Here is a 14,835-nt window from a genome sequence, read left to right as displayed (position 1 = left end):
TGAAGTTAAGGACCTAAAAAGTACAGGATTGAAAAGATTATGCCGGTAATATGTTTACATATATATATATATATTAAGCATATGCTGGGGATAGTTTCCAACCCTCTACCGATAAGCAGCTAAGAAAAAGGACAGATGACTGTTTCAAAAGTTATATCTTTTAAAGATCTTTTTAAGATAAACTACAATTAATTAATTAACTTCCATGTTTGTTATTGACATCTTCATAAATGTACAATGTGAATCAACACAATTCATACGTGGCTTTTTAACATTCAGAGATCATGACTAGATTGGTCCAGCAGAGGACATCGATGGACCTGCACTGAGATTCATTAAACCGCCTCACTCTGCCTGAAATCATTCATATCTTCAAGCTTTAAAATGATCGGTCTGTAATTTTTATCCTTATATACACCGATTAAAAGATTACAAAAAAACAAATGAAAGTAGATTATGTTATGTTGATAAATTCCCCAAAGTAGATAATACATGTAAATGCAGAATATTGTTATTTTAGTAACACTTGGTAGCACCACCTACTAAGCTCCTTATTGTATTATATTCCACTTTTTAAATAGCATTCTATTGCATTTTATTTTGATTATTACTTTAATTTACTTTGGTTTTCTGAGCCCTTTAATTTTATGTAATTTATACATTATTGAACTATTTTTGCTTGAGTTATTTTGTAATTTATGGAGCTGTTCTACTTCATTTTAAGTTTGGTTGTGCTTAATATTTTGTCTGCTGTTACTTTTATATTAGCCAACCTGATTGTATCACAGAACTTTATTTTCATTGCAACAACACTGAAAGGATTAAACAATCCTTTAAACCTTTGAAAAGTTAAACCCACATTAATCGAAAAAGCATAAAAAATATAACGCATTATGCAACACCAAACAAGAAACAATAAGATGTTACACACAGATAAAATATAGTTCTCTGACAACAACCTGACAGAAAAAGACAAAAAGTGAGGAAAAGGGTTTGTCAGACTAGTCTTCATAGCAAGCATTGTTCATGGACAGGAGCAAGGTTAGGCGACCGCAAAACAGACGTTGCCTTAATGACATCATTCAAGGTGTTTCTTTTGCAGTCAGGCCTCTGTGGTGACCAGCCACACTGCCTATTTAAGGAAACCCACAGTCTTGCGAAAGAAACGCTCCTTTCCCAAACGGCTCTGCATCTGCTCACAACTCTCTTTCCTCGTGCTTCCACCACTCCACCATGCAGAGCCTCTAAATGTTTAGGGCCTTTTCTCTAAATAAGGCAGCCTTATCGTAGTTCCTGTCATTTCTCCCTTTTCCCCCAAACATCCCGAGCAGCGTCTGTGGCAGTAGCAAGCTGTAGCTTGTGCATTCTTTTGCCTTGTATGGAGAAATGGCCTGGCCTGGGATGTCTTTGTGCAGGACAGGCCAGTCTCTCCATTGGCTGGGATAGAAAGGGGAGGGACCCACTGGGAGTCTGACTCTTTGAGCAAACTTTTCAGTGCCTGCTTCTCTTCCCACTGCTGTTTCGGGGCCAGACAAAAGGAGTTTGAAGTACTCCCAAACATTTCTACTTGAAGTAAAGGTGAGAATAAAAGCTGTTTTTAAGCCTGGATTGAACAAATAGACAATACATAGCTTTAGAGCTGTTGTTCGGTGAGCCACAAGTGAATTTGATGTGTAAATTTTTGGGTACAATGCTCATCTGTCAGTGGCGAGGGTGAAAGTGAGGATACAGTTACAGGGAGCTGCTGAAACGGGAAACTAGGAAGGAGGTAAAGTAGCAGTAGGAAATTTTCATCCCTTGATCAAGGCAGGGAGAAACCTGAAGATGTTATTTATCTCAGAGTTTGAATTTCTGCATAAACTGTATGGATGTGTGCTTACTTCCATGTCATCACCACGGCACATTAAACAGGGGAATTTCTGAATGCAGCTGACCCATTTAGAGCCGTGTCATTCACACTGTCTTACACGCAGACACACAATCCTCTGATGATGTCTTTTTATAGGCGATGAGATTTCTCTTCACTCTGTTTGCTTTTGGAATTCCTGACCGTTGGCCTCTTGGTCTGCGCTTCAGTAATATTGACCTGCACGACCTGATGTAAGGCTGTGGGATGACAGCCTGAATGTTTGATGATAGCAGAGTGTGAGCGTGGGTGTCTGTCCTCGTTGGCCAGAGGGACAGAGAAGCTTTGTCACTCCTCAGTGGATAAAAGGGTCCATGGAGGAGCCGAGGCAGCCGGAGAACAAATACAATTGTTAGCACAAGCTGAGCTGAGACGCGTCAGCCAAACGCTTACGTTGCTGTCAAAAATAGTTGATTTTTCAGCTTCTTTATGAATCATTGTTGATTCACTCTGTGGAGAATGCGGGAGTTTTTAGCTGTTGCTACAGCACCAGATGCAGAGGGACTTGAAACCACGTTCTGTCTTCTTGCAGCTTAAAAATGTGAGCTGTGACATAATCTTCCTCTCACAGAGTTTACATGGATCTCATTTCAAAGCGATATCGATGTAGAGATAAATACCAGTGAGCCTCTCTCATTACACAGCAAGAATTCTATCAGTGAGGCCAAACAAGACTCCACAATACAGATAACTAATTTCCACTACATGCCTCACATTGGACTGTTTACGCTTGAGCCACTTCATTTGAGACCTAAGCAAAGTGTCTGCATAATCCAAGCGTTTTGTGTTGTGTGAGGACTTTACCATCTAGGCAGGAGGGAGACGCCGTAATCGGGCGGAGGAATTCCTCTGTTCCTGAAACCATCAAGTAGAGCTATACAATGTTTTGTTTCTAGCTTCCTCAACGACAGAGAGATGGAGAATGGGAGGGCTTCGGGCCAACTGCACACCTTCCAGATTTCTTCATTTTTCTGGCACACAATGGGACTGAAGCAGCCAAACAGTAGCCAAATGAAAGGAAGGATTAATCCAACATGTGTCTGTGATGAAAGAGGGGATGAGAGAAACTCTGTGTGTGTGTGTGTGTCTGCTTCACTTGGCACACAGTTGTATAAACACCCTTCCTGTACCATTTATAGCGGGAACCCAAGCATGCAGATCCATATCTGGATTTTTATGTCTTTATGTAAATGTTACCCATTTGGAAACTTGGGGCAGAGCTTGATTTGCATTGGCAATAAAAACTCAAATTCTGTCACAGTGCATTCATTTGTATAGAAATCAACAGAAGAAGAACCTTTTTATATTTAGTTTAGGAAAGATAAAGGTCCGATTAGATAGGCAAACCTGTCTTCACATGCTTTTCTGTGAAGCCTTTTATGAATCATGCTGGCAAAATACACAAGAGACGCCGAAATTTAAGACTAGCCCAGCCCTTTAAATACGATGACACTGTTACCAAGACATTACCTTTTGTGAAAATGGAGCAGTGAAGAATGCACATAGCCATTAAAGCATGCAATCAAACAAAGGGATTGTAGTTCATTTTGCCCACAAAACCAAACAAACACTGAATTGTGTTCACTTTTTCTGCAGAGAGTTGTTAAGTACACGCATTTAAACCAAATTTGAAGCAGTTTTGCCAATTTATTGACAGATTAACGTGAGGAGAAACTAAAAAGCTTTCCAGATTATCTGAGCAATTAAACAAAACTTGCTGTCTGCTGTGGAGATAAGGACAGCCTAGTGTATTTTTTTTGTATGCATGTTCAGTTTTTTTGATGACTGAGAGCTCAAAGAACAAACGGTGTGTCTGTGCGTTCCTAATTGCCAGTTATTGTACTGGCTTTCTATTTTCGTAATCATTGTTGGGTAGCATTTCTTGACACCAGATGCATTATTATCAATGTTTGGGAAGTTTATTCTAGTATGATGTCTAGAACAGAAGAGTTGAAAATAAACAGAAATGCTCCCTTGCTATTGTTCTAATCACTCTAATAGAATCACATGACGCGGATGAAGAAAAGACGCAGTACTACATTCTGTCTGTTTTCTCAGGCTGCACAAGTTGCAATGAGCTGTCACTGACTCACTGTTGTATTTCACATCCTGTGATGAAACGTGTCTAACCTTAGGGGAGCAGTCTCTTCCAGGGTGACAATGGTCCGATCTATAAGGCACAAGTCACCAAAAGGTTTGACGGATATAAAAATTATGTAAATTATAGGCACATTATGTGGAGTTTGACACCATTATCCACATCATCATTAAACCATATAAGGGAATGGCTTCGATTGCATTATGTACATTAGGTGGTGTGTGTGGGGGTTGGTGTGTCATTTCTTTTCCTTTCTTTTTCTTTGGCTTGTCCCCATGCTGGTAAATTTCTTTCTCTCACTTCCCCTAGAGAGGGAATTGCAGTCTCGCTAAATGTCAGGTGCTGAGATGAGTGTGAAAATGACATGTCTTCACAGTACAAGCAGCAGCTAACTCAATCTCCTTCCAGAATTAAACCTGCCACTCGTGTCAGGGTCTGCAGGGATTTTCCATTTGTCTGTGTATGTGAGTGTGAGTGTGTTCGATTGTTTGATTGTGTTAGAACCAACGTGCAATAGGATGCGGAGAATAGAGGGACAGGCAGGTTTGTGCAGGAAAAGAGCAGATAAATGTGGTCGAGTCCCAAAGAAGTACGACATCTTGAGCTGGGTAACTAAGGTGATGTTACTACCGCGTGTCACTAATTCACAATTCATTCACTGTAAAAAAAAAAAAGACTGCACTCTCTTTGTATAATGTCTTTGGGGGTTATCACACTTTTATCTAATTTACGAATATGTGCACAGGTCCAGATCCAGACGCCACCATGTCGAGCAAACGTGCCAAGGGAAAGACCACCAAGAAGCGCCCGCAGAGAGCCACCTCCAATGTCTTTGCTATGTTTGATCAGTCTCAGATTCAGGAGTTTAAAGAGGCGTTCAACATGATCGACCAGAACAGAGATGGTTTCATCGACAAGGAAGATCTCCATGACATGTTGGCCTCTCTGGGTAAACAGTGTTACATTTATAGACGTGACTAAATATATAAACAGGTCACATTTTACTTGTAAGAGGAACTTCCCTTAGGAGTTGAGGGAATTGTTTTTTCCACATTATAAAACTGCGGGATTAGCAGAACTGCAGTTCTGGTGATGGCCAGAGATGATGATGATGATGGTGATTATGTTGTCAGGGAAAGAGAGAGAAAAATTAGGGAATCAGTAAAATGTTTTCCAAGTGAAAACAGTGAAAGTATAAAGATATGACTTAATAAATGTGCCTTTTTAATTAAAAAATAAATATGTTAAATAATACCAAAATGAAGTGTAACACGGTGACTGTAACAGAGATCAAATACTTAAAACTGGTTCTAAATACATTAGTTCTGACACAGTTTGGTTACTGCAGTGTGATCGAGTCCAGTGCGTCATCAAAAGAAATAAAATAGTAGCTGCATGCTTTGCACTGCAGTACAGAACCAGTGCAAATGAAATGCATGCTAATCTGGGATCAGTCCATACTCTGTTAAGTTTAATAAGAAATGCAAGTATGACAAGGTTGCCAACTGTACTAGATTAAAGACACTTTTGCGATTTTAGTCAATATACTTGTTAAATAGGATTTGCAACAGAAAGGAGATTATAATGGCTGAAAGTTGAATCAAGTAATATACAGAAAAGGTTGATTTTCAGAGGGGTGTTGAAGTGGAAGTCATCACCACTTCAAATTGTACATAAGAGTACGAAGGAATACTCGAAATATTGATTAAAACAGGATTACCAAAAGCAGGAAAATCTGCAATTAAAATGGATCTTGGGTTGATTATGTAAGGACCCCAAAAAGAATAGCAAAGACCTGAGTCTGCTGCTAATAGTGATCCCGGGTAAACAAACTAACTATATGTGACACTTTAATGTTCATCCACACTTGCTGGTTTGGGTTGATTATTACTTATTATCAGACAGCAAGATGTTAATTCCTAGATGAGCGATAGATGCATGTGACGATATTCTTCCTCAGGTAAGAACCCTTCTGATGAATATCTGGAGGGGATGATGAGCGAAGCACCAGGGCCCATTAACTTCACCATGTTCCTTACCATGTTTGGAGAGAGGCTCAATGGAACAGACCCCGAGGATGTCATCCGCAATGCCTTTGCCTGCTTTGATGAGGAGGGATCAGGTGGGTCAATACGCATCTTGTACACACACGCACAAATCCTGTTTCACTCTGCCAGGGCTCGGATCATTAACTCCCCTCTCAATTCTCCACGTCCAAGGTGTGATCCACGAGGACCATTTGAGAGAGCTGCTGACCACCATGGGTGACCGCTTCACAGATGAAGAAGTGGACGAGCTATTTCGGGAGGCTCCCATCGACAAGAAGGGCAACTTCAACTATGCAGAGTTCACCCGCATCCTCAAACATGGCGCCAAAGACAAGGATGACGAGTAGAGGGAGAAAATGACTGCCTCTGGCCTCCCCCCTGCACACATGCTGCACCACAAATCCATCTGTAGCTCCTGTCTTTGTCAATCTTGCAGATTTGAAGGGAAAAAAGGAATTCATGTAGGACTGCAGTATATCTTTTATAAAATGGCAGAAATAAATTATTGTACATTTAAATACCTACATGTTTAACAAGGGTAGCATGTCTGAAGTAATTTGAGATCCACTTTTTTGTTTAAATTTAAACATCATTCCAGATTTATGTTGCACCTGTCTTCATCCACATTGACTGCAGTTTTTCTGGCCTTTGTAGACAACATGGTTGGATTTCGGAGATGCATTAAGCAGATCTGTGTATTTGTGTGCAGGGGCTGTTTGACGTACTTCATACAATACCAGCCATGTTTACCTCTTCCTGCCAGTTAGCTACCACACCTGCGCAACTTATCTCCTTTTCTGTCTAATATATATCCTTGTATGATGAAAACGGATTAAAGAAAAAAAATTGACCTTTCATCATTTTTATTCGGTTCAGACAATCAAATGTGGTGCAAATATTTCCTGTAGTTGAAATGGTCACTAGGAATGGCAGTCAAGTGAGATCATCCTCCCGTCAGCTGGTTGTGTGTATTTGTTAAAGGATCGGGTATGTCTGTGTTGTTGAAGGAATTCCGTCTCGAAATTTCTCAGGCAAATAAAGCAAGTGGAGAGCGTGTTTGGCGTATTTTTAAAATATTGTACCATGCCTGCATTCAAACATTTCATGACAGCGCTTTTTCCTACAAAGCTGCAGTACAGTATTCTGTGCTTTACATAACTGCCAGATACTTAAATTTAGCTGGAATGCAACCAATAAATATTTACTTACAGCTACTTCACGTTGCAGCATGAACTAAATAAGTACATATTCACTGACACACATTTACTGACATGGATGGTTTTTGGTTATTTGTGTCTTTATCAGGGGTTTAAAGAGAATGGATACACTGCACCAATTTTTAATAAATTTGTGATTAAAATGTAACTTTTAAATTTTTTTATTTCTGCTTGTTGGGCTGAATCTTTTAGGTAGGACAAAAAGAGACATTGGATTCATTTTGAGAAATATGACATCCCAGCTGTTTACATGACTTACATATGAAAGGAACATGAGCTGTTGTGTGTTGCAAACCCCCCCCTTTCTAGTTGCTTAAATAAATTTTTAAATCTCATATCATAGACCAGAAGAGATCTATAGGTGTCGGTTCCACAATTTTTGCTATTATAACATCTGGACAGTAAAATAAAAAAGATTTTCCTCAACAGCAAATCAGCTTTTGTCCCGTATTAAATTGGTCCACTTGTAATAAAACTTCTTGCCTCTGTATGTAAAGACACAAAAGTGCCACCATAAACCCTACACCCACCCTAAAGAATCATTTTTTTTACTCATTTAGATTAATAAAAACATATCTGGGAGTACATGTGTACACACTTTGTAGCAGATGGGCTAAAATAAACATGGAATTTGAAAGTTGTTTCAAATAGATATTCTGTCATATAAAATTTTGTAATTTGAAAAAAGTAAAAAAAAAAAAGTAAAAAAGAACACCACCTGTTTTTTTTTTGGTTTTTTTTTCAACGAAACATCCCACAATGATAGCCAGATTGCAAGTTAGAAACTTTGATATTTAAACCTTTAAAAGCTGCAAAAGTTTTTAAATTTCTGAATTTTAGCCAAGATGTTTGAAGAAATCAAGGTCAACCCCACTACTCCTAGTAAGAACTCACAAGTGATCACAATTTGCTTTCAGGAGCAAAACAAAGGCAAATGAAAAAATTTATAAACAGTTTTGAAATTTTATTTCTTTGAAAGGCTCATACAAAAAAAAAGAAAAAAAAAGACAAGACATTTTAAATTTAAGGCATATATTGCACAGACTGTGTAAGTCTTTAATATAAAATGGGACATCTTAATCAGTTGTAGGTTTAAGGCACAACAGTCAGCCATACTACCAGCACTCAGTTGTGAGTCACATGAAACTGAACGATCACGTTTTGAATGCATGTAGCTGTACAGAGGCCACACAGTTATAAAGCTTAAGTCAAAACATCAAAAAAAAAAAGAAAAAAAAAAAAAAAGCACATCACAGGAAACTTAATATAAAGCACTGCCATTAAACAAAAACAAACAAAAAAAACCTTAGTCATCCATCCAGTATTACAACCATTAAGGTGTAGTCACAGTGACATGATTTAGTATGAATGAAATGAAGAAAAAAAAAAAAAAAGGAAAGAAAGATTGCGTTTAATACTTAATATCCTTGACATGACCCAAGTCTGACATGACTTTTGTAAATTGAGGTATAAATGCACATCAGACAACAGAATACCTGAACAAAATAAAGCCTTAAAAAGAAAAATCAAAATCCTGAAATACAACTGGCAGTGAGGAAACAAAACAAAACAATAACAGTAAAATAAAAATGTACGACCATTTTCCCACGTTCATTTTCATGTCTGTCAAGAGCAAGACAGGAAAGAAGAAAAAAAAGGAAAAGTATTTTCTAGGAATGATTGTGATGGTCGATGCTTGGCAGTATGACAACATTTACAACCCACACATTTATTTAAACAAAAACCAAAAACGCAGAATAAACCTAACCGTTTGAGCTGAACACAGCTCGGTAACACTGGTAAACATGACAGTATTGTAGATTAAGTTTTGCTACAGCATTATTCTCATACAAAGGTAACTTTCCCAGAAACACTGCTACTGTTAAAAGTTGAGATGGCATTCAGCCACAAATTGTGGTTCATCCTAATACAGTTTCATGGAAACTACAACTTTATGATTAGAAAGTCTATAGAAACCATTTGTAAATAAAAGTGGAAATCACAGATGAGGAAATACTAGAACATTAAATATACAAAAAGTCAGCTACTGAGTGTGGTACATTTGCTTTGCAGAGAACCTATGTGCACAGAGAAATATCTGCTGAATAAAATGGGAACATAGAAACCATAAATATTATAAACCATAAAAAGCACCATTTCTCTCACTAAACTGAATGCATCGTGGAGTTGTGAGGGCTTCATGTTAACAGATGATTGCCTAGAAGAAAAACGTGTTTTTGGCTAAATCACTATAATACTGATTTTAATTAAAACTACAGATATAACTGTAGAAAAAAAAAAAAAATAGCAAAGCATATACTTCGCGGAAAGTTGACACAACAAGTCCCTCCCCTTTTAACTAAAAGAACAATAGGAATACATTATGAAAGGGTCCGAGCTTCCTGCTGTAAAAATCAGTTTCTCTCATCCCAAGTAGACAGTACAGACATGAATTTAAAGGAAAAAATAATAATAATAAAAAAGAAAAGAAAACATTGCACTAAACTAAGAAGGCGGTGATGTGAATATTAAAAAAACAAAACCATGCCCTCATTTTTATCCTAGAGGGGAGTGGATGTTTCGCAGTCAGTGTCTTTTGTACATTCAATAAAATCCAGTACTGCTACTAAAGAGGCCAACTTTGCTGGTGGTGCCAATTACACCAAAAAGTGGGCGATCAATACATCCTGGTAAAAATGGGAAGAGGTAAAAAACAAACAAACAAACAACAAAAAAACAAAACAAAAGATAAAATAAATTTAAAATTTTTTTTTGCATTTACGCTGCAGGAATGTTCATTTTGAAAAAGTGATTTAAAAAAAAAACCAAACAAAAAACCCCACTTCCGTTGTCAAACAGCATAATAAACACTTTATAAGTACCATTATGTTGGTTACTTTACTTCATCCCAGTTTGCGCATCTGATTATTCAATTCCCCGCTGCACATTCTACAGGCTCAGGTTATCATATCAAAAGGTACTGGTGATGAATAAAAAAAAAAAGTAATAATAATACATTCTCCAATATAGTGTTGTCCATACTAAAACTAGTGTTTGGTCTCCACAACTATATATTTTTTTTTAAAAAGAGCTCCTAGTTGACAGTTTCACTCACCGGGTGCAGTGGGCCCCACACGGCGCTAATGGGGGTTTTCCCCAGGGAGCGGCTTTGCCTGGTGACCATGCTCCAAACACGGGGCACAGAAGCTGAATTCCTCTGTGAACTACTGCTACTTGTGCTGGTACTGCTCGGGGACGTGGGCTGCTGGGAGGCGGTGTGCTGGGAACTGAGGCCAAGAGGAGGTGTGATAGATGCGGACTGGGGCGAAACTGAGGCAGCGGCTGAAACCTGGGCAGAGGCAGATGCTGGGCTTGTAACTGGGGCTTCAGAAGACATGACAGCTGAAGATGGCAGTGGGCATGCTACTGCAACTGGAGTTGAGGGGGACCTGGGACACGGCAGCTGAAGTGGTATTCCTCTGGTGGGTGGAACAACAGCTACATTTGTGGATAATTCCTGGTTTGCAGAGACGGAAGATAAATTTGTGATTGGCAGAAGGACTGGGGATGGCACTGAGCCCGGCACACTTGCAGGACATGTAGTGGACAACTGAGTTGCAACTGAGCTCAAGGCTGAAGCTGGTGAGGCTGGAGCAGCAACTGGTTTGTGAGGATCTTGCTGTTTTAAGACTAAGGCAGGTATTGGCATCATGGTTGGTAGATGGGCTGTAATGAGTTGAGGCTGATCCTGCTCTATGTGGCAAACGATGACTTTATTCATATGAAGAGGTGATATCCCTGGAGCTGAGAGAAAGACTGGAGCTGGGACTGGAAGAGATGCTTCTGTGCTCGCAGGCACCAAATCCTTTCCCGAAGGCACATCTGATGCTGGAACGGTCATAGCTGTCTCCATTAGATGCTGCACCCTGGAAGGATCCAAGATTTGTTGGTTGTCTTCTGGAGGAGGTGTGAGGCCTATCTCTCGGTTACAAGTGCTGCTCTGTGACTCTGCTTGTTCAGTCTCTGTGGGTTTATTCTGGCTCTTCAGCTTCATCTCGTTTTCGAGCTCTATAGCTTTCTGCGCAGCTACATCTGCGAGGAGGCGCAAAGCACTAAAGTCCGGGGGAGCGCACTGATCTGGAGGAGTTGGTGGAGGTGTGTTGAACAGGCCATTGGTGGTGGTGCTAGCTGCTGTATTTCTGCTGGCAAGACTTGCCAAATAAGCCCCCTGTTCTTTCACTTTCCACAGCAGACTTTGTGTATCCAGCTTCATCAGTGCCTGGACTGACACTTCCTTACCAGGGTAACCTGCTCCTGTCAGAATAGCTGTTGCTGTGCTCCCAAGAACACCGAGGTCGAAAACAGGGGCAGAATGAATGACAGATGGGCGCTCCGGCAATGGGCTGGGAGAGGAGTGGCTTTCTGTGAAGGAGACGCCACCTCCGCTGGAGGAGTGCCCCTCATTTCTACCTACAACCTTGCGAGAGATGGTGAACTTAGTGGGATCTTTTCCATCCTTGCGAAGCAGGTCAGGGAGCAGGCGGCGACGTGCGTTGATGAACCAGTTACAGATCTGTGAAAATAAATACAAAAATTATCAATTTCAGGTATGAGAAGAACCAATATTTTCTGCTTACCACCCTAAAAGAGGATCACAAAGTGTCAGAAAACTGACGCAAACAGCAATGTTTCTTCACCTAAACCTGTACCCAAGGCCCTACTAACTCCCTCTAGTGGTACAGCTTCTCACATGACAAGACAAGGCGTGAGAGCCCCCATACAGCTGGCAGTAATGAAGGTTTGAGCTCAAATATGCTGAGCCACAGAGAAGCCAGCCAAAGGCATTCCAGTGAACTGACTACATAACAAGAAACTCTGCTGCAGCCTCATACTGATCTGCAAATGCCTTATCTAATGCAGCCTGTCTGTGCATGCCTACGTGTTGGGAGGGAAAGAGGAAACGTCTACCACTGATGCAACAAAGTTAAAAAAGGAAGGCTGGGAAAAATGCTGTTCTCTTTAGTACAATGCATACATTCCACAAACATTCAACTATTGTTTTGCTTTCACTTGTTCACAATCAGAAAGAGCCGTTAAAGCAGTAAAAGTGCTTTTAGATTTACATGCACAATCCATCAGACATCATCAGCCAAATATGCGTCACACTTGTTTGTACTAACAGACGTAGTGTCATGTCTCTGATGCAAGTTCCTCTAACAAGTGAAGAGAATAAATCAATAAAAGAAAACCTGCTCCTTACCTGCAGCACAGTGAGGTTGGTTTGGCTCGACAGACTTTGTTTCTCCTGCTCTGACGGGTAGGCGTTGAAGCGGTGCTCGTACAGCCAGCTCTTGAGAATCTGCACCGCCTCCTTGGGCAGGTTACCACGGCGACGGCGCTTCCCAGAGAGCCCCCTTCCTGACAGGTCGAGCGGGGAGCCATCATCGCTGTCCGCTGAGGTGTGCTCCTCATGCTCCGGGCAAGTATCCTCTGCGAGAGCTGAGGGAAAGCAGGCAAGACGTCAGTCATTTTGACTTTTACACCCCTGGCTGACTTGGTTTGTAGGAGGTAGTCATAAAGTATTCTGATTCTGATGTTACCCATCACTTATTCTGGCTCATGCATGGTGTGGTTTAGGCAGTTCTTCAGACACCAGGTAAACAAACATTAAAGGAAGGTAACGGTTTGATCAAGCACATAGCAGTAAACAAGTACAGTTACTTTATTTTTTAATTACTACTTAGTAACAAACAGATTTACAAGAGCTTTGTGATTTTGTGCTACGCGTGCCTTGCAGAAAAAGACATTTATGGTTGGCACAGGAGGGAATCTCCCCTCAAAATGGAGCATGCCTGATCCCAGGGGTGGGCAAGTGAATGCAGTAAATGTCCTTCTGTGGGGCTGGGTGAAACCTGACCCCTGGGGGCAGCGCCTGTCCTCACAAAGACATTGTGGCCATATCAACATCACAGCAGCTAGTGGCCCAGGAATCTATTGACAATGCAAAGCACCTCGAGCCGATTCAACTGAAGGCTGCTAGAGCAGCTGACAAACGTGCATTCCTCCATTTGCCTAAAAAAATAAAAGGGCAGGAGGGAAATAAAATCCTATTACTATTAATAAAAACATTTCAGAAAGCCCGACTCTATGAATGGGATAGATGTTTCAAAAACAGCCTTAATGTGGTCAAACTGGGTCTGACAAAAAACAGGACTTCTCGCTTGACAGAGATTTGAGGCATTCCCTGCAGTGCCCCGAAGAGGCGTGACGTACGTGATACTACAACTCCACTGGCTCACGGCACGGACCTTTTAAGATCTACAACAAAAAACTCTCCAAACTATCTTACTGACAGCAAGCAAATACAATTCAGTGCAGGGCTGGCTTAGTTCGCTTTCATTCCGATAGGCCAGATTGTCACATCAGCATCACGCTGATCAACTTGTGTTTACAAAATGTCCTCTCTACCTTTGTAGGCATCTGCAGCTCGAGGTCGCCTTGGAAAGGCTTGAAAAAGTAACCCCTAAAAAAAAAAAAGTTTACAAATACATGGTCACGGTCTCAGGCTGCTGAGACCGTGAAAAGAAAAAAAAATCTGATTGCCCAAACTATGCACAACAGACCGCTTTGTTATTGGGATGTATTAAAACAAAACAAAACAAAAAACCCCACTACTTGCATAAAATAAAATATGACCAACCTGGGGGAAAAACGGGTAAATTAGCCATGTGGAAGGCACAAAAGGAGGCGAGCAGGGACGCACAGCCTCCCCGCATGTCGCTCCGCCAGATGGACACCATGCCTGCCTCCAGAGATAACTAGCTGGCTAGCTGTCCCTCCAAATTTCAACACAAACACACGCTGCATTTGCTCGCAACAAAAAACCCCGCATACCAGCCAGAGTCAACAGCGAAAAGCCACGCAGGGGCTCGTAGGCAGACACTCCGCTGGCGAGAAACGGACACGGCAAAAGACGAGTAACGCTCACCTCTTTTGACTGCTTTCATTCTTTGTTGATAGCTGTATGGAAAACACGCAGCTGTCCAAGTTGCTCGTTGTTACAAAGCGTGCCCGGGAGCCAAACGATGGTTGACACAGCGACACTTTCTTCCAAGGCGCCGAAGGTGTTGGTGCTCTCGTCCCGACTCCAAAAGAACTAAAAGCCGTCGCCGCTAGAGTTGTGCCGCACGGGGGTGAGGAGAAAACAAAAGTCACATTTCCACCGCACTCCTCGCTTTCTTGCAAAGATAAATGTTGGCTGTCTTCTGTCGCTCCTTCCTTTTACCTGCAGCGGTTTGCTAATCTTGACAGTCCGTCCCACCCCTTTCACAGCTGTCGGCCAATCGCGTCGCGGCATTTATTCCTAGGCGAACATGCGCCAATCGCGGCGCGTTTTCAGGCAGAAGACGGACTCGGTGTCACAGTGAGTGACGGGAGAACCATTTCATTCAAAATACAGCGCAGTCATTGAAACATTGTTATTACCTCGACACGGTTAAAACTGGAGGGGAGCAACCAACAACCCAGTGGTTACATTGACACAAGCGGGATTTATATATAACAACG

General features: G+C 41.1%; 2 protein-coding genes across 2 annotated transcripts; one reads left to right on the top strand and one right to left on the bottom strand.

Moving 5' to 3' along the window:
- The first annotated feature begins 1,504 nt into the window (after nt 1-1,504).
- myl9b (myosin, light chain 9b, regulatory) lies at nt 1,505-7,285 on the top strand. The gene is made up of 4 exons (XM_003441545.5): nt 1,505-1,578; nt 4,750-4,953; nt 5,965-6,126; nt 6,224-7,285. The coding sequence occupies exons 2-4, from the start codon at nt 4,770-4,772 to the stop codon at nt 6,397-6,399; spliced, it is 522 nt and encodes a 173-aa protein (XP_003441593.1). The 5' UTR covers nt 1,505-1,578; nt 4,750-4,769; the 3' UTR covers nt 6,400-7,285.
- Nucleotides 7,286-8,220: 935 nt separating this feature from the next.
- On the bottom strand, nt 8,221-14,578 carry tgif2 (TGFB-induced factor homeobox 2). The gene is made up of 3 exons (XM_005469297.4): nt 14,258-14,578; nt 12,530-12,768; nt 8,221-11,842 (listed from the first exon to the last, which is right to left on the bottom strand). Exons 1-3 carry the CDS (start codon nt 14,274-14,276, stop codon nt 10,364-10,366), a joined length of 1,737 nt encoding a protein of 578 aa, XP_005469354.1. The 5' UTR covers nt 14,277-14,578; the 3' UTR covers nt 8,221-10,363.
- Nucleotides 14,579-14,835: the final 257 nt, after the last annotated feature.

This window comes from Oreochromis niloticus, linkage group LG5 (assembly GCF_001858045.2).
Source record: "Oreochromis niloticus isolate F11D_XX linkage group LG5, O_niloticus_UMD_NMBU, whole genome shotgun sequence".
Lineage (NCBI taxonomy): Eukaryota > Metazoa > Chordata > Actinopteri > Cichliformes > Cichlidae > Oreochromis > Oreochromis niloticus.
Note: the sequence above shows the minus strand (reverse complement) of the source record. Positions and strands in the feature narration are given on the sequence as shown.

Excerpts from the sequence above, each read along its gene's own strand:
- tgif2 (XM_005469297.4), bottom strand. Across the intron at positions 11,843-12,529 it reads CCAACCTCACTGTGCTGCAG|ATCTGTAACTGGTTCATCAA; the intron begins GTAAGGAGCAGG and ends TTATTTTCACAG.
- myl9b (XM_003441545.5), top strand. The coding sequence starts at position 4,770 with ATGTCGAGCAAACGTGCCAAGGGAAAGACCACCAAGAAGCGCCCGCAG. Across the intron at positions 4,954-5,964 it reads TGACATGTTGGCCTCTCTGG|GTAAGAACCCTTCTGATGAA; the intron begins GTAAACAGTGTT and ends ATTCTTCCTCAG. Across the intron at positions 6,127-6,223 it reads CTTTGATGAGGAGGGATCAG|GTGTGATCCACGAGGACCAT; the intron begins GTGGGTCAATAC and ends TCCACGTCCAAG.